The sequence below is a fragment of the Maylandia zebra genome, unplaced genomic scaffold (assembly GCF_041146795.1).
Source record: "Maylandia zebra isolate NMK-2024a unplaced genomic scaffold, Mzebra_GT3a scaffold03, whole genome shotgun sequence".
Classification (NCBI taxonomy): domain Eukaryota; kingdom Metazoa; phylum Chordata; class Actinopteri; order Cichliformes; family Cichlidae; genus Maylandia; species Maylandia zebra.
In genome coordinates, this window is record NW_027490033.1 from 3,597,024 (window position 1) to 3,616,018 (window position 18,995).

The 18,995-nt window shown below is 40.2% G+C and overlaps 1 protein-coding gene and 6 non-coding genes across 7 annotated transcripts; 4 read left to right on the forward strand and 3 right to left on the reverse strand.

The window, feature by feature from the left end:
* Positions 1–334: 334 nt before the first annotated feature.
* LOC112430961 (5S ribosomal RNA) lies at positions 335–453 on the forward strand. The gene has a single exon (XR_003022263.2). It is a non-coding gene; the product is annotated as a 5S ribosomal RNA (ribosomal RNA).
* An 854-nt stretch (positions 454–1,307) lies between these two features.
* Positions 1,308–1,426, reverse strand: LOC112430956 (5S ribosomal RNA). Its single transcript, XR_003022258.1, has one exon. It is a non-coding gene; the product is annotated as a 5S ribosomal RNA (ribosomal RNA).
* Positions 1,427–1,771: 345 nt separating this feature from the next.
* On the forward strand, positions 1,772–1,890 carry LOC112430960 (5S ribosomal RNA). The gene has a single exon (XR_003022262.2). It is a non-coding gene; the product is annotated as a 5S ribosomal RNA (ribosomal RNA).
* An 854-nt stretch (positions 1,891–2,744) lies between these two features.
* On the reverse strand, positions 2,745–2,863 carry LOC112430965 (5S ribosomal RNA). The gene has a single exon (XR_003022266.1). It is a non-coding gene; the product is annotated as a 5S ribosomal RNA (ribosomal RNA).
* Positions 2,864–3,208: 345 nt separating this feature from the next.
* LOC112430962 (5S ribosomal RNA) lies at positions 3,209–3,327 on the forward strand. The gene has a single exon (XR_013096251.1). It is a non-coding gene; the product is annotated as a 5S ribosomal RNA (ribosomal RNA).
* Positions 3,328–4,181: 854 nt separating this feature from the next.
* On the reverse strand, positions 4,182–4,300 carry LOC112430966 (5S ribosomal RNA). The gene has a single exon (XR_003022267.1). It is a non-coding gene; the product is annotated as a 5S ribosomal RNA (ribosomal RNA).
* A 1,804-nt stretch (positions 4,301–6,104) lies between these two features.
* LOC106674817 (OX-2 membrane glycoprotein-like) lies at positions 6,105–18,995 on the forward strand. The gene is made up of 8 exons (XM_024799467.2): positions 6,105–6,138; positions 10,485–10,540; positions 15,785–16,123; positions 16,207–16,536; positions 16,613–16,651; positions 16,752–16,851; positions 18,510–18,560; positions 18,811–18,995. The coding sequence occupies exons 2-8, from the start codon at positions 10,486–10,488 to the stop codon at positions 18,941–18,943; spliced, it is 1,047 nt and encodes a 348-aa protein (XP_024655235.2). The 5' UTR covers positions 6,105–6,138; position 10,485; the 3' UTR covers positions 18,944–18,995.

The following is an 18,995-nucleotide window of genomic DNA, read 5'->3' on the forward strand; positions in this document are numbered from 1 at the left end:
CTTTTATACTTGGCAAATGTCACGCACTTTAAAATATAGGATTGTACTAAGCTTCACATGTTACAGCGAAAACATGCAAACCTTTGTTGTGAACTGCAGCTTCAACACTGAGCTGCAAAAATGCTTTTCCCGCGGTAACGTCACCATAATAACACATGTTACTTTCTCACAGCACAGTGTTAAAGTGACACAGAGCACACAGTGTGTTAGGACCATTTGGAAGTCCAACATTTTTGTGCTTTGGACAATTCAACTTATATACAGGACATAAAAACCTAAGCATGACTGCGTCATCACAGCATGTATAAAGAGGCTGTTTGTGAAGCAGTCCCTCGCTTACGGCCACACCACCCTGAACGCGCCCGATCTCGTCTGATCTCGGAAGCCAAGCTGGGTCGGGCCTGGTCAGTACTTGGATGGGAGACTGCCTGGGAATACCAGGTGCCGTAAGCTTTTGCATTTCAACACACAAATGACAGTTTCAACAGTGAAACGGATCTGAGGCACTCTTTAAGCTCATTTTCCAATAGGATGGTTAGTGAGTCTTGCGCAAAGAGCTCTTCCACTCATGTAGTAATGTCAAATTCTTCAAGCGTTACATCAATATCACTGTACATGCACAGAGCACCTGTAGATGTTTTTGTGCAAACACTCACAATTGTTTATGACGTGAATATTGCAGCATTAAGTATGCATTATAACTTTGCTGTCATGTGCAGCTATTAAAAATAAAAGTAGAAACTAATCAATATGCTTCACTCTAAATTGTTTTTTAAATCCCAATAAATGGGTTACAGTATCTACATGAAGCCCGTTGTCGAGGAAGCCTCTCACTTACGGCCATACCAGCCTGTTCTCATCTGATCTCTGAAGCTAAGCAGGGGCGGTCCTGCATAGTTGCGTCACCTTCACCTTGCTCCATGTTAGAAACTCCATGATATGGTGTTCCCTGCTCAGGGTAGCACACTGATGCGCATTTATTCAGTATTCTTCGGGGCCGCAGTCGGCAGCCAATAAGAGTTAAAACTGGTTGCACAAGAGTGTCAGGTTGACACTGTGCCCGCTGCACGCTACAAGGTTAACGAGTTCCTCACTATTGAGCCCAGACGGACTAGCCGTAGACATTCTCTACATTTACAGAATAAATAAGTTCGTGTATTTCCTAAATATTTCGTTCCTGCTGTTCTTTTGTTTTGTTTTGCACAAAAGGGAAATGCAATGAGGAGCGTTGTCATGAAGCTTTTCCTCAAGCTGCCTCCACTGAGTGAGCAGCGGCGCCCTCTGCAGTTTGTGTGTGGGAGTGCAAAAGCTTACAGCACCTGGTATTCCCAGGCGGTCTCCCATCCAAGTACTGACCAGGCCCGACCCTGCTTAGCTTCCGAGATCAGACGAGATCGGGCGTGTTCAGGGTGGTATGGCCGTAAGCGAGGGAAACCCGCTATAAAAGACCTTTTATACTTGGCAAATGTCACGCACTTTAAAATATAGGATTGTACTAAGCTTCACATGTTACAGCGAAAACATGCAAACCTTTGTTGTGAACTGCAGCTTCAACACTGAGCTGCAAAAATGCTTTTCCCGCGGTAACGTCACCATAATAACACATGTTACTTTCTCACAAGTGACAGAGAGCACACAGTGTGTTAGGACCATTTGGAAGTCCAACATTTTTGTGCTTTGGACAATTCAACTTATATACAGGACATAAAAACCTAAGCATGACTGCGTCATCACAGCATGTATAAAGAGGCTGTTTGTGAAGCAGTCCCTCGCTTACGGCCGCACCACCCTGAACGCGCCCGATCTCGTCTGATCTCGGAAGCCAAGCTGGGTCGGGCCTGGTCAGTACTTGGATGGGAGACTGCCTGGGAATACCAGGTGCCGTAAGCTTTTGCATTTCAACACACAAATGACAGTTTCAATAGTGAAACGGATCTGAGGCACTCTTTAAGCTCATTTTTCAATAGGATGGTTAGTGAGTCTTGCGCAAAGAGCTCTTCCACTCATGTAGTAATGTCAAATTCTTCAAGCGTTACATCAGTATCACTGTACATGCACAGAGCACCTGTAGATGTTTTTGTGCAAACACTCACGATTGTTTATGACGTGAATATTGCAGCATTAAGTATGCATTATAACTGTGCTGTCATGTGCAGCTATTAAAAATAAAAGTAGAAACTAATCAATATGCTTCACTCTAAATTGTTTTTTAAATCCCAATAAATGGGTTACAGTATCTACATGAACCCCGTTGTCGAGGAAGCCTCTCACTTACGGCCATACCAGCCTGTTCTCATCTGATCTCTGAACCTAAGCAGGGGCGGTCCTGCATAGTCGCGTCACCTTCACCTTGCTCCATGTTAGAAACTCCATGATATCGTGTTCCCTGCTCAGGGTAGCACACTGATGCGCATTTATTCAGCATTCTTCGGGGCCGCAGTCGGCAGCCAATAAGAGTTAAAACTGGTTGCACAAGAGTGTCAGGTTGACACTGTGCCCGCTGCACGCTACAAGGTTAACGAGTTCCTCACTATTGAGCCCAGACGGACTAGCCGTAGACATTCTCTACATTTACAGAATAAATAAGTTAGTGTATTTCCTAAATATTTCGTTCCTGCTGTTCTTTTGTTTTGTTTTGCACAAAAGGGAAATGCAATGAGGAGCGTTGTCATGAAGCTTTTCCTCAAGCTGCCTCCACTGAGTGAGCAGCGGCGCCCTCTGCAGTTTGTGTGTGGGAGTGCAAAAGCTTACAGCACCTGGTATTCCCAGGCGGTCTCCCATCCAAGTACTGACCAGGCCCGACCCTGCTTAGCTTCCGAGATCAGACGAGATCGGGCGTGTTCAGGGTGGTATGGCCGTAAGCGAGGGAAACCCGCTATAAAAGACCTTTTATACTTGGCAAATGTCACGCACTTTAAAATATAGGATTGTACTAAGCTTCACATGTTACAGCGAAAACATGCAAACCTTTGTTGTGAACTGCAGCTTCAACACTGAGCTGCAAAAATGCTTTTCCCGCGGTAACGTCACCATAATAACACATGTTACTTTCTCACAAGTGACAGAGAGCACACAGTGTGTTAGGACCATTTGGAAGTCCAACATTTTTGTGCTTTGGACAATTCAACTTATATACAGGACATAAAAACCTAAGCATGACTGCGTCATCACAGCATGTATAAAGAGGCTGTTTGTGAAGCAGTCCCTCGCTTACGGCCACACCACCCTGAACGCGCCCGATCTCGTCTGATCTCGGAAGCCAAGCTGGGTCGGGCCTGGTCAGTACTTGAATGGGAGACTGCCTGGGAATACCAGGTGCCGTAAGCTTTTGCATTTCAACACACAAATGACAGTTTCAATAGTGAAACGGATCTGAGGCACTCTTTAAGCTCATTTTCCAATAGGATGGTTAGTGAGTCTTGCGCAAAGAGCTCTTCCACTCATGTAGTAATGTCAAATTCTTCAAGCGTTACATCAGTATCACTGTACATGCACAGAGCACCTGTAGATGTTTTTGTGCAAACACTCACGATTGTTTATGACGTGAATATTGCTGCATTAAGTATGCATTATAACTGTGCTGTCATGGGCAGCTATTAAAAATAAAAGTAGAAACTAATCAATATGCTTCACTCTAAATTGTTTTTTAAATCCCAATAAATGGGTTACAGTATCTACATGAACCCCGTTGTCGAGGAAGCCTCTCACTTACGGCCATACCAGCCTGTTCTCATCTGATCTCTGAAGCTAAGCAGGGGCGGTCCTGCATAGTCGCGTCACCTTCACCTTGCTCCATGTTAGAAACTCCATGATATCGTGTTCCCTGCTCAGGGTAGCACACTGATGCGCATTTATTCAGTGTTCTTCGGGGCCGCAGTCGGCAGCCAATAAGAGTTAAAACTGGTTGCACAAGAGTGTCAGGTTGACACTGTGCCCGCTGCACGCTACAAGGTTAACGAGTTCCTCACTATTGAGCCCAGACGGACTAGCCGTAGACATTCTCTACATTTACAGAATAAATAAGTTCGTGTATTTCCTAAATATTTCGTTCCTGCTGTTCTTTTGTTTTGTTTTGCACAAAAGGGAAATGCAATGAGGAGCATTGTCATGAAGCTTTTCCTCAAGCTGCCTCCACTGAGTGAGCAGCGGCGCCCTCTGCAGTTTGTGTGTGGGAGTGCAAAAGCTTACAGCACCTGGTATTCCCAGGCGGTCTCCCATCCAAGTACTGACCAGGCCCGACCCTGCTTAGCTTCCGAGATCAGACGAGATCGGGCGTGTTCAGGGTGGTATGGCCGTAAGCGAGGGAAACCCGCTATAAAAGACCTTTTATACTTGGCAAATGTCACGCACTTTAAAATATAGGATTGTACTAAGCTTCACATGTTACAGCGAAAACATGCAAACCTTTGTTGTGAACTGCAGCTTCAACACTGAGCTGCAAAAATGCTTTTCCCGCGGTAACGTCACCATAATAACACATGTTACTTTCTCACAGCACAGTGTTAAAGTGACACAGAGCACACAGTGTGTTAGGTTTGTGGAGTGTTTTGATGGTGACAGATAGCGAACCACTGATCATTCCACTGAGAGATTTGGAGCCAGCGAGGAATAGAGGAGGTTCTGTTGTGTGGGAGTATTTTGAGTTGATTTTTGTCAATCGGGTGGGTTTTCCAGCTTTGTGTTCTGGCCGTTTGCTTTTGTTTTGTGGGTGTTTATTTGATCTGAAAACGGGAAAAAGGTAAAATGTCAAAAATCTGCTTCCATAATATAAATATCATTAAATAACTTTAGAAAAACTTCCACTTGACTCTTTACTTGTAATGTTGTAAAAATATATATATTTTATTGTTTAATTAATCTGAAAATGTTAGTCTGCCAAATGTGCAGCAATTGAATTCATTTATTCTCTTTATCTGATAGTTTGTGGGGCCCAGTTAGACTGTATAACTGCATCTGTGTGAAGGGATGTTCCTTAAGGCACGATAAATTATCTCCACGAAAAGGAACAGGTTCGGCCATCGCACACTAGAACAAATTCTCTTCTTAAATAAAAATGAAAAAGGGCTACTTTTTAATTTGTTTTTAATTTGCAAGTTCATAAGCATTTTCCCTTTCCAGTTCACAATCAATTCTACCCCCAGGTCAAAAATATGTCTTGGAAAATTTCCCTAATATAATATTATTTATAAATATACCCGTCTAGCACATGCACAAGTGCATGGAGGCAGGACCTCACAGCAGAAGCCTACTCCATAATGTGTTGTACCTTATTATATGTATATTATATGTAATGTGGTATTTTTCAATTATTGTATTTACCAACATCAAGAAGTCACAAGCAAAGGAAGACCAAACCATGGCGCATGTTTAAACAAGGAGAGTTTACTGATCAAAATTATTTATTAAACAAATAAAACACATTTTTTTAACCACCAAAGAATACACGTTCAAAGCAACACAACAGCGGCCCAATATCAGACAGGATTCCACTCTGTAGAGTGGGCAATCATAATGAAGCAGTTGGTTTTATTTTGTGGATTCAAGCTGCGCTTCATATTTCTGGCCACCAGATGTCACCAGAGAGGACTGTGTTGAAAAGCTTCGAGTAATGAACCGTTTTTCGATACAAGCTTCAGTGCTTCAGAAAGCTTCATTTGGCCATCACTAGTCAAAACCTACTGCCAAAACAGACACCAACGTGAAGTCGATGACAAACTGGCGGCAAAGGAGAGTCTGAGTGGACCTTAAAACCTCAACCTTATTACCCAGAATCAGCTTCAGGTGTGCGGGACTGCAGGAGAGATGCTGGCTCCGCCCAGGGGTGCAGACCAAGGAACTCAGGTGCCTGATGAAATTTTTTGTGATGTGTCGGTCGTGAATGAAACGGCTCTTAGAGCCAAGTCTTTGAAGTGAACGAGGCGAGCTGGTTCCTTATTGGGAGCCGTGGATTTTTGTTTTTCTTTCTCTCACCCTCTCTCTCGCACTTTTTTTCCGCTTCACTCCGCACGCATGCGAGCCTTGTGCTTTGCGCTGGGAAGAGGTGGGAGGGGCAGTAGTTACATTAGCAGTAGCACAGGAACAGAGCTGGAGGGAGAGACAGAGAAAGAGAGCCAGGGACAACAACGTCACATTAGAAAGGTATAGTAATCATCCACAACTATTTTCGGTTGCGGATGATAAAGGATTCAGAAAGTTTATTCATGCAGGCCTATATGACAGAGAATATGCATGTTCTTTTAGTTTTCATATTTTAATTTATATTTAATTGTGTTGTGGTTTGCAATGTTTTGTGTTGTTTCACTTTAAATTTGTTTAAAAGGAAAAAGCTGAAAATTAAATAGTTAAAAGTTGAAATGTAAATAGCTGGTTATTGTATCATATGATTTATTTATTACATTTTATGTGGAGTGAATAAATAAAACTATATTTACGGTGGCCCCTACAGACAAAGCACGTAAAAACTCCAAAACAGTTAAAAACTCCGAAGTACGTACAAAACACAACAGAAGTGCTCCAGGATGCTAGGCGCAGTGTTGTGTGGTAGTGTGTGGTAGTAACAGGTAAATGAACATTTTTTAAATTATTTGAATATATATGAGTGCTTGTGTATAAATTCACAAACAATACACCTATGCTTTCAATTGTGTAATTTAAGTGATCTAGGTAGCTCTGTTTTGGAAGTTCAGTTAAAGCTAGAAATGTGTTTTGGAGTTTGTATGTGCTTTGTCTCAAGGGGCCACCGCATATATTTATATATAAACATATATAAATAAAACCACAGGGTTTTTTTACATTAGTAATTCCTTTTGTGCATAATTTTATGTTGTTGTTAATAATAAATTAATTAAAGCAACAAAACAACCTCAAGAGGTTTTCCTCTTGAGGTTGAGCACAGGTTTGGGAGCCGAAAGAGCCGGTTCTCTAAAAAGAGCCGGAAATCCCATCACTAGAAATTTTCCAGTCATACATCCAGATCATGACACCCTTCAGTTGTGGTGTTGGGTTGGGTGCTACTGTTATATTGTAACACTAAAATTTAGGACTGCAACAGAAACAGCAGCACAGAATTAAGCTTGTTAAACTCTGGCTCAGAGTGTTAATAAGCCTGAAGTGCTTCGGGATGTTCCGCTGTACAGTGAATAGGGGATAATAATGACTAACGTGCTGTAAAGTTTCTCAAATTGGCAGCTTATTAAAGACTCGGAGTGACGTTATTTAAATTTTACGTTCAACAAGGATGAGACCGAAAGCCTCAAATTAAAATACTATTGCAGCATGTCAGTACAGCCAGCCAAAAAAAGCAAACTAGTCTGATTTAAATCGAACCTCTGACTCCGTTTTGACAACAGAAAGAAGCAGCTGACTGTCAGTCTGCCTAAATTTTCGTATGTCAGGAGACATCAGCGCTCGATCTTTCCAGGCTAGAGTCAGCTTGTGTTGGAGAACGTGTTGTTGTACGATGTTGCTTAATGTCCCAAAGGACAGATGCAACAAGCTTTTAGCGATAGTTACTAAAATGGACGAAGAAAAACAAAAAAACAGAGATGGGTGCCCCAGCCAAAATGTAAACGAGAAGCAGACCGCGAACCAACCACACAATAAGTCATCAGTTTCAGGCTATCCACGCAAATCTAGTTCTGAGAAACTAAACTAAGCAACTAGACAGGAAACTGCAAGAGGAAGTTTCCGGGTAAGTCTGCGAAGCACGAGTGATAGCGTGTGTGTGTGTGTGCGTGTGTGTGTGAAAGAGAGAGAGAGGGAGGGAGAGACTCAGACCTGTGGCAGAGGAAAGAGAAAAACCCTGAGATGACGCAGTCTCTGTGCGCGTGATGTCTGATAATGGGCCCCAGCTGACTGAAATATTCCAGTATTGTCAGCCAATGAAAAAAAATGCAAGTCTGCAACTTAAGTGGAAAATTAAAGTCAGCTCTAAGAGTAGGATCTGGGGCTGGATTTAGTAACGGTTTGCGAAACTTAGAATAACGTCTGAATTAGTGATGCGCGAATCATGAACAAATCGTTCAATATTCGAGAATCACTTTACTAACTCATGAATCATGATTCACAAGCCCAACTGACTCAGTGACTCATCCCTGTTGCTGTTAGCAGCAATGTATCTAGCTTATAATTAAAATTGTGGAGAAAAACACAACATCCAGTATTGTAACAAAAAAATTTCTGCTCTTAAATGGAAGAAAAAAAACCTGAGTAGAAGCTCACATCAAGAAAATAGCTCCTCGGTTCACAGTAGCATCGCTCTGCTAACATGCTAACAGCACATTTGAGCTACTCACCCCCTCCCTTCCTGTATTGAATCATAAGCGTAAGCGAATCACTCAGGACTCGCTCACCCCCTCCTTCCTGTGCTGAATCATAGGTCGTGTCCAAATTCATGGACTGCATCCTCCTGAGGACCCGGCCTTCGCGGTCTACGTGGGCCGGGTCCTCAGAAGGTCGGGTAGGCCGGAAGTAAACAGCTGGGGAAATTGGACGGTCTAGCCTTCTGATTTGCGTCACCGCTGTCTCGGTGGAGTTTAATAAACTCAGCCATCTGCTCCTTGCTATCTAAAATATAACAGGACACTGGCGTAAATTCTCGACTGTCTCATACTTCTGTTTAATCAGTTTTCTGTTTGACGTTTAGTCAGCTGTGTAAAAACCAAGGAGGAACCCACCCGGGGGATTAATAAAGTTTTATTTTATCTAATCTAATCTAATAACTTTAATCTCAGCCAAACCGATTTACTGACGAACAAACAAAACTGAAAAAAGCCCAACAATAACATTTTGAGGTTGTCTAAGTGACTTATATATTACGTTTAACCCGAGCAGCGAAAGTCCGCGGTGATCTGAAAATGATGTGCCGGGAGTTGTGCCGTTCTCGGCCGCATCAGTGACCCTCGAGCTCCCGGCGAGCTGTCGAGCTGGTGGGTAGCAGACGCCTCCGAAAACGTCGAAGCACTTTTGCAAATATGCGATATCTTGATAAACCGAGCAGATATTTGATGTTTACACAACTACTTTCTCGCCTGAAAATATGTTAAAAAAAATTTTTGTGACCCAGAAAGATTAGTATGAGTAATTTTAAAACTTAGTAGCGGCCGCCATTGTTGGAAACTGGAGTTTGGCTGGGCCGCACTATGAATTCTGGGATATGGTAGGCCACGAAGGACACACCCGACCCATCCTTCAAATTCGGGGAAAAGGAGGACGCATTTGTTGGCTGCATTCGGAGGAGTCTACGAATTTGGACAGCCTTCGGTGCGTCGCTATGCCGTAATCGGTCTACAAATGCGGCCTCAGGAGGATGCAGCCCATGAATTTGGACACGACCATAGAGCGAACGAATCACTCACTCACTCACCCCCTCCCTCTTGGCTCACAGCTTCTTCTTCTTCTTGGTTGGCAACGAATGTTAAGGCGCATTACTGCCCCCTGGCTCACAGCTCAGTGGACATTTAGATGAGAAAATATATATTTAACACATTTAAGGAAAATACTAATAAAATAAAAATAAAACAAAATAAAATAAAAATAAATAAATGTTTATTAAGCAATTTTGATAGGAAATTGCTTAATTTTAGAAATGTTTTTGCTCTTTTTTGCTCTATATAATAGTTGTTTTCTTTTAGAATCATTCATCTTAGCAGTAGGATTTACATGAAAAGAGAAACAAATTAAGTTTGAGTGAAAATGTACATTTTTTGCACTCTTTGGTCAACTGACTCAGTGAATCAAATGACTCAAAAAATCCGATTCACTTTGGTGAGTGACTCATTAAAACTCAATTCAGTAAAAAGAATCAAATTTACCATCACTATCCTGATCATTTATAATAAAGAACTAAATCTGTACATAATTCCTGTAGATTTTGTATTTAGTCTTGAGAAACAGCCTCAGTGGTGAGCAGTTCAGTGACAGAAGGACGTCCTATCTCGGGAGACAACGAGACAGGAGACACGAACGTTGAGCACAGGATAGCGGAGTTCGGAGCCTTGCCCCTGCGGGGATTTTATTGTTGTTTTCATGTGAAATAATTTATTTTTTAGAAACTTAGTTTTTATATTCTCTATTGCCTTGAATCCTCCACTGATCTTCCGGTTTTAGAAGGGGTTTTTCTTCACAGAGAACACCTCGTGACAATCCCAAGGCGTTGTAGGCATGTCATGATTTGAACTTTATTCTCAACATCAATTTTTTTTTCTTCTTAATTTGCCCCTAATAATACATCGGAACGTTCACTACAGACTGAATATGGGTTATTTTTATCTACCTGGGATAAATAAACTTGCTGCTGTGGTGAAATAAAGTTTCTAAAAAATGAGTCAACACTACACGTGAGCAAAAACAACACAGAAAAATTCCACAACTGCGTGGAATCCCCCCCACCTCATATGTAAGAACCACTTAATGTAATTTTCTTTTTATGTCTTTAAAATACCAAACGCACACTATAGAAACAGCTCGTGTTACTCTCTTTACAGCATGGCGGATGGTGCAATTGTATATTTGCTTTCTCTTCTAATGGTCTGTTCTGAAGGTAAGCTGTGTTCACTATTCTCCGTTTTGTTTTTAAAGCTGTTTTGTGGATGGGTGAAGAAAAAACGTTTCACTCGTAATTATTAGAAACTGATCTCAAAGAGGTCACAAGTATGATTTTTGTTTTTCATCTGAAGCCATGAGAGATTCTATACGAACAGTGGAGACATTAGATTTTATTTCTGTGAATATGGATTATTTTCATTAAGCGTTTACTGCAGCTGATGCTCCACACGGAAGAAAAAACTGTTCTTAATACTGGTTTAATGAACATGTTTGTTAATTAATTTTCTCTTCCCATATTTTTTTTTTACTCTACAACATTATCACTGGAGTATACCCAATACACCATTCTAGTATTCATTAAAATCTTCAGCAGTCAGGAGATGTTTGGTACAGTATGAGTATTGTTCATTTTGTAAAAACATAATGTTTAATTGATTCCCACTTTTTATGTTAGATAACAAAATATGAGATAGGCCATTTTCATACTACAACTAAGAATTACTATTATCATTATTTTTTCCCTGTCCTGTCCAGAACTGTAGTAATCAGAATTACTGTCTGAAAGCCAAGAAAAATGGCCAACAGATTTATTTTCCCAAGTGGACCTTATGCTGTACTGGTCCACTTGATTGTTATACACTGTAAAAAAAAAATACAGTACAATCTACTGTATAAACGTGAAGGAATTTTCCGTATTAGTCATTTACAGGTATTTTTCTGTATGTCTCAACTACTGCAATGCATTGTGGGGAAAAAGAACCCGAAAAGGAGTGAAAAGTAAGTGCAAGAGCCTTAAAATCTCTGTGGTAAGTATTAAAACTCATGTTTTCTTTTATTAAAATAATGTTTTTCAAAAGACCACGTATTTTTATTTAGAAAGAATTGTTAATTTATTTGTTAACTGGTTTCGGCTGTCTCCAGACAAGTCAGGAATATTTTGCTGACTCATTTTTTAAATAATCGTTAGTTAGGTTTAACATGACTTAAGCTTTCCATTTTAATTAATGTTAAAAATAATTTTTACTGTGATACCACCGGTTTTGTCCTTCAGTGGCTGAACCAGTTTTCATAAATATTATAGTTAGCTGTCTGTGTCTCTCTGGGTATTACTAATGTTAGCCTCTGATTTGGGCTGCTAAAGTAAAGACTTTTAGCTAGCTGACCAGCATAGATTATTTCGGTTAGCAGGCTGTAGTGGTAATATTATTGAAAGTATAGTTTCACCTCAGCACATTTACAATTATGTCTATTTTGTAGCACATAGAAATGTTTAGTTAATATTTACAGACAGACACATTTTCCCTGTAACTGTGTTTTTACTCCAACATTTGTTGAAAATGTAATTTATGAAATGTTGAGCAGCATTTCTAGTATGTGGAATATTTTTGTTACCCACTGTGCTAATGTGATTAAATACTAATAATTATTACTAAAAGAATTCAATAATAAATCAATAATAACTATTTATTGATTGAACTATAATGTAAGCGCAGTGCTGGTGTGCAGGGGCTTTATATGCCTTGTGGGGGATCCTGACATATTATAAACTGTTGTGTCTATATCAAGCTTTTAGCCAAATATAAGCAGAGATATTTGTATCTTTCTTAAAAATCCATATCCTTACAGATTATTTGAGAAATGGATCAACAGGTATCACTACTTGAAGCACTCTAAGTCCTGCAGTGGAAAAATATCCCTTATTTCACCTTTGATCACACACTTTGGTTTTCCAGTGCAGAGCAATGGCCAAGAAAAGGAAAGACTTCCCCGTGTGAAAAAAAAGACGAAGATACAAGCTGGTGATGATCCAGAGCAGCTGGTCTCAGGAAATGAAGAAAAACCCTGATCACCTTCTCTACAGAAACAAGGTGAGTTTAATGTTGTGGTTGATTTAGTTTTTCAAGGTATGTATGTTACTTTAATTATAAACTGCTTTTGTTGCAACAGAATGGTGTTATGTGTATGCAACTCAACGTGAATTATAATCCTTTGTAGGGCTGCGTGATATGACCAAAATCTCACATCCCAATATAAGACGTATCTCTCCTGATAACGATATATATCACAAAATAGTGCATTTTCTGTAAATTCTGTGATTCTCGGGCAACTCGACTTATGTGAAGTGTTTTCAGCTGGGGTCCTGTTTCGACCTGGAGTCGAGTGTTTTGATCAATGCGTGAAACTATACATTTTTAGACATGAGTTTAAACGGCCGCCATTTTCTTTCTGAGTATTTATTACACGGCGTGCTGCGAGGAAAAGCCTGTTCTAACGTTTGAGTCTAAGGATTATTTTGAGCACCTGACGGCTCTTTTTTGCTTTTCATTCGTAAACTCTCTCGAAACTCTTTCATGTGATTCTTGTGTAGGTGGTTAAAGAGGTTTGTCGTGTTCGAGTGGTGGTGGGGACCAGTTTGTGGCATAATTTGCATAGTACAGTTTTCTGGGGCGTGTCAGACTTTTCATAACCAAACCATGTCCATGCTACAGAGGTAGCCTCTCGTTTAACAATAAGGTCCTCGATTTGTTTTGACTGGTCCTTCTGTTTGGAGCTAGCTGGTTCTGCCTCATCCTTGCTGGCCATGCTGGTATTCTCTGTGCCTTCATCTGCGTGGTGACTGTAAGCGCCATTTATAGTTACTTGATGTTTTTATTTGAGGTCATTTGTTTGATGCATATTCTGAAATTTTATGTTTGAGAATAATGTATATCATTTCAGTTTAGTTTGAAAAGTCTCAACAGAAACTTGAGCTTTATTGTGAAAGGTTTATGTGGAAAATAAACAAGCGGACGGCGGAGCCACACGATAGTTTTACCGTCATTGTTGGTAACGAAAGTACGCGTAAAAACAGTCACGTGTCCGTCCATAGTGTGGTTATTGTATAGTATAAGTATAAGAGAAGGAGAGAACTTTAAGAAATAATATAGCAACTACAGTGACCATCAAAACCATGAAAAAAATATTGCCGTAAACAGTTTATTTTGCAACAGCACAAAACAAACAATAGTGTATAATATGAAACGATAGAAATTTTTATATCGTCATCTGATATATATCGTCATATCGCACAGCCCTAATCCTTTTTTTGTTTCTGTTGTTTATGTTCAAAGTAAAAAAATTATAAAAATACAAACTTTTTAAAAATGTGTTGTGGTTTCTCTTTTTTTCCTCAGAATAAATTGCGACTAGTCTCAATGGCTGAGCCTGAGATTTATTTAAAGCTCAGATGGACCTTGATGGACTAACATGCAGGCTGCATTCAGGACTTTGTCACACTGGTATATGAAGAGTGGTAACAAGAGAAATTGTGCACACACAATGTGTCACTTTATGCTTGCTCTTCTCCAGCCTCTGGTGTCACTTTGTAGTAATTTGTCTTACTATTGTCTTATTTATTGTGATTTAGGGTCTGTGCGCACAAGCAGAGGTTTTTGTTTGTAACCGTAACCTCGTTTTCAGAGCCTTGTCTAACATTTAATGGCCGTGAAATATGTCAGACTTTTTCCTCTACTTAAACAGCTAAGAGCATTTGAACCCCGTGGAGAGAAAGATGTGAAAGATTAAGGATTTTGAACTATGATGTAAGTGTTGTCACTGCTGAGGATTCGTGGACACAGATCCTTATTCACTACGCTGCTACAGTTTAACTTTTCATCAGAACAAGCACTTCTAATTGTACTTTGCTCTTCACTGACAAAACAAGTCCAGTAAATGAACTTTTGTCTTTAAGTTTGGGACAGTAATCTGTCTTAATTTATTTTGTGTTTTAGTTATCATATGGGGAAAAGTTCTGTGGTTATCCATCCGTCCTGTTCGAATAAACCCAAAGTTCAGGAACATCTTCTTTAGATCTGTTCAGTTTTAATCATGTGGCACCACTTAAACAGTCAAGTATGTTATATTGTAAGGTAAAGACCCCAAAGAGTTAATCTCAGACAAATGTTCAGACAAATGTGAATTACATTCACTTCATTAATGAAGTGAACGTAATTCAGTAATCAAAGGTGTTTGGCTATAACTGACTACATGTGTATACTGTACCATAAGTGGACAGACATGGATGTAAACCACACCTTAACCATTTGGCTGAGGCAAACCTACCACAAGGCAGTGATTCTAACTCAAAGGTACTCTGGATATTATTAAATGTGAACATATCGTTAAATATGACATTTTTTGTTTGTCAGGTGTCCTGTTTGAATTTAACACCTGGGAGCTCCTTGAATGAATGTAAATAAACACATTTACATGAGGGCAACCTGATTTCAAGGAAATAAAAATGCTCAAATTTGAAAGCTTGTGAGTTATTTTGTTCATGTATCAGCTGTTTAGTCGTTTTATGACAAGATGGATGCTGTCGTTATATTTTAGTATAGTTTTAGAGTTGAGGAGAATAAAAGAATATTTAACATTAATTGTACCAATGCTGTTGTGTACGAAGCACAAATTAATTAAAAAAAACCCTATGAAGCAAGCATGAAGGAGAACCGGGCCCCAGACTTCTAGAGGACCACTGAAGGGGCAACGTTTTTAACCTTTGACACAGCTGAGCGGCCGTGTGTTTAAGGAACGGACTCAAAAGCAGGCGCAGGAGAAATGTGCTGAAGTTTAACCAAAAGTGAGCCTTTATTGTGGCTGACACAAAAAACAGAAAACCAGGCAAGATGACATTAGGGCGAAACAAAACTAAAACCTAAACTGGGAAAAACTAAAACTATCTATGAAGATGATGACAACGGACATGGACATGAAACTGGACAGGAACATGCAACCAACATAACTATGAAATAATCCAAACAAAGGTAACGAGGGAAGTGGAGACACGGCTGATACAAATGAACATTACGCCACAAGGGGAAGTAAAACAAAACACACTGAACATGGAAACACTGGACTCCTCGAAATAAAGCAGGAAAGCTGGAGAGACTGGACACGAGAAGACAAGCTTGATAACCTGAAACACGCAGACAAGAAACACATGAAAGACTGACACAAAATACAGAAAAAGACAAACACGGGGACATAGATAAAACCTAAACTAGACTGAAACTCAACTAACTCCTTACTAATAATAACCAAACAAGAAGTAAACAGACTTCCAATATAACATAAGAAATCGAAAATACACTCAAAACGTGATTATGAAAAACTTTACAGTGAGATGCCTACAGGTTTTATTGCAGCTGATAAGTAGCAGACACACACTTGGTGCTCATGCCTCACATGTCTGTTTGTGCAGCTCTAACAGCAGTGATCCAAACACAGCAGACTGTGCTGGCAGCAGTGGGAGAAGATGCTGAATTCAGCTGTCAGCTCTTAGAGACTAAAGACGTCCTTCAGGTCACATGGCAGAAAATCTCACGTGATGTGGAGACAAATGTTGCCACCTACAACAAGTACTTTGGTCAGAGAGTGAATGATGGCTTTACAGATAAAGTCAAGTTTAAATACACTGGACTACAGAACTGCTCCATAGTCATCAGGAATGTAACAGAGCAGGATGAAGGATGCTATCGCTGTCTGTTTAACACTTATCCTGAAGGAGCCTTCACAGGTAGAACCTGCCTCCGAGTTTATGGTAAGAACTTTTACCTTCTTTAACCAACAAGAGGAGACTAAAAATAATATAGTGATGTGATGATATCTCCTGATCCTTCACAGAGCTGCATGAACCTGTTGTTGATGTCAGAGAGTCAAACTCTACTGAAGAGTGGGTTGTTTCCTGTTCAGCCACTGGTCGACCTGCTCCCACTGTAACACTCAGTGTCTCACAACAAGACCTCAGCTTCTCACAGTACAACACTGTCAGTGTGTCCAACACCAACGCTACATTCACTGTCACCACTACAGCTGTGCTCTCAGGTTCATGTAACAACAGCACACAGGTGGGATGTGCAGCACGAGTGCTCTCTGCTCCTCACAGAGAGGTGATGGTGACGATTCCTGATGATGGTAGTGGTGATGGTGATGGTGATGATGATGATGATGATGGTGAGAAACTCTTTTAAAGTCACTGATTTATAATTGATGATTACACTGTGATTGTAATGTTTCCTTTTTTTTCCAGGTCTAGATGAAGACTTTGGATCTAAGCGCAGAAATTTAGGTGAATTCACATTTGTATGTTTTTGAGTTCAGTTTTTTTCCATCTTTTTTTATTTTATGTTTGAATTAATTTTTCCTTCTTTCCTCTGTTTTCTCAAAAGCAATCAGGATTTCTGTCATTCTGTCCTCTGTGTTGCTGGTTGCCTTTAGTTGTGTTGCTGCACTCATCTTTGTCCATCATAGAACAAAATCTCACAACAGGTAATCCTATTAAAACGTGTCTGTGTTGCATTTTCTCCTGATACAGGGAGTGCAGAATTATTAGGCAAATGAGTATTTTGTCCACATCATCCTCTTCATGCATGTTGTCTTACTCCAAGCTGTATAGGCTCGAAAGCCTACTACCAATTAAGCATATTAGGTGATGTGCATCTCTGTAATGAGAAGGGGTGTGGTCTAATGACATCAACACCCTATATCAGGTGTGCATAATTATTAGGCAACGTCCTTTCCTTTGGCAAAACGGGTCAAAAGAAGGACTTGACAGGCTCAGAAAAGTCAAAAATAGTGAGATATCTTGCAGAGGGATGCAGCAGTCTCAAAATTGCAAAGCTTCTGAAGCGTGATCATCGAACAATCAAGCGTTTCATTCAAAATAGTCAACAGGGTCGCAAGAAGCGTGTGGAAAAACCAAGGTGCAAAATAACTGCCCATGAACTGGGAAAAGTCAAGCGTGCAGCTCCCAAGATGCCACTTGCCACCAGTTTGGCCATATTTCAGAGCTGCAACATCACTGGAGTGCCCAAAAGCACAAGGTGGGCAATACTCAGAGACATGGCCAAGGTAAGAAAGGCTGAAAGACGACCACCACTGAACAAGACACACAAGCTGAAACGTCAAGACTGGGCCAAGAAATATCTCAAGACTGGTTTTTCTAAGGTTTTATGGACTGATGAAATGAGAGTGAGTCTTGATGGGCCCGATGGATGGGCCCGTGGCTGGATTGGTAAAGGGCAGAGAGCTCCAGTCCGACTCAGACGCCAGCAAGGTGGAGGTGGAGTACTGGTTTGGGCTGGTATCATCAAAGATGAGCTTGTGGGGCCTTTTCGGGTTGAGGATGGAGTCAAGCTCAACTCCCAGTCCTACTGCCAGTTTCTGGAAGACACCTTCTTCAAGCAGTGGTACAGGAAGAAGTCTGCATCCTTCAAGAAAAACATGATTTTCATGCAGGACAATGCTCCATCACACGCGTCCAAGTACTCCACAGCGTGGCTGGCAAGAAAGGGTATAAAAGAAGAAAAACTAATGACATGGCCTCCTTGTTCACCTGATCTGAACCCCATTGAGAACCTGTGGTCCATCATCAAATGTGAGATTTACAAGGAGGCAAAACAGTACACCTCTCTGAACAGTGTCTGGGAGGCTGTGGTTGCTGCTGCACGCAATGTTGATGGTGAACAGATCAAAACACTGACAGAATCCATGGATGGCAGGCTTTTGAGTGTCCTTGCAAAGAAAGGTGGCTATATTGGTCGCTGATTTGTTTTTGTTTTGTTTTTGAATGTCAGAAATGTATATTTATGAATGTGGAGATGTTCTATTGGTTTCACTGGTAAAAATAAATAATTGAAATGGGTATATATTTGTTTTTTGTTAAGTTGCCTAATAATTATGCACAGTAATAGTCACCTGCACACACAGATATCCCCCTAAAATAGCTAAAACTAAAAACAAACTAAAAACTACTTCCAAAAACATTCAGCTTTGATATTAATGAGTTTTTTGGGTTCATTGAGAACATGGTTGTTGTTCAATAATAACATTATTCCTCAAAAATACAACTTGCCTAATAATTCTGCACTCCCTGTAAATGTTTCTGCAGCTTTAACTGTTTTAAAATTTTTCCGTTTTTCACACAGGAATCTCAAGATAAATAAGACATCTGAAACTAAGATCAGAGACAGTCAGGAGTAAGTCACTCTTTATACTGTTTTTCTGCACTGTTGACATTTTTTAGTCTTCCTTCGGGCTCTTTTTTATTTTCATTTTTCATTTCTTCTAATAAGTGTCCATAGTCCTCTGTTATCATTTTCATTTCAAGCCTAATCTAACACTAACCACAAACACTTAAACAATTTGCTCACTTTCCTCTGTCCAGGCTATTTCTCAGAGTACTTTAATCATGTGATCAAATAAAACTATTTCTTATTTTCATTGAAGGACTGAAGCATCTTTATTCACAGCAGAGGGCAGCGAGGTCAGAAACGAAGGAGCGTTTGAGAGAAATCACCAAGACAACAACCTGATGTTCTCATCAGAAGCAGCAGGAAGACTGAATTTTGAGCAGTGCTGAACAAATGTATTGTTGATGTGACTGGAGATTAAAAACATCTTTGTGTTATAAA

Bases quoted from the DNA above. Each gene is read 5' to 3' on its own strand.
- LOC106674817 (XM_024799467.2), top strand. From the start codon at position 10,486: ATGGCGGATGGTGCAATTGTATATTTGCTTTCTCTTCTAATGGTCTGT. The intron at 16,652-16,751 runs GTGAATTCACAT...TTTTCTCAAAAG, and splicing joins ATCTAAGCGCAGAAATTTAG to CAATCAGGATTTCTGTCATT. The intron at 18,561-18,810 runs GTAAGTCACTCT...TTTTCATTGAAG, and splicing joins AAGATCAGAGACAGTCAGGA to GACTGAAGCATCTTTATTCA.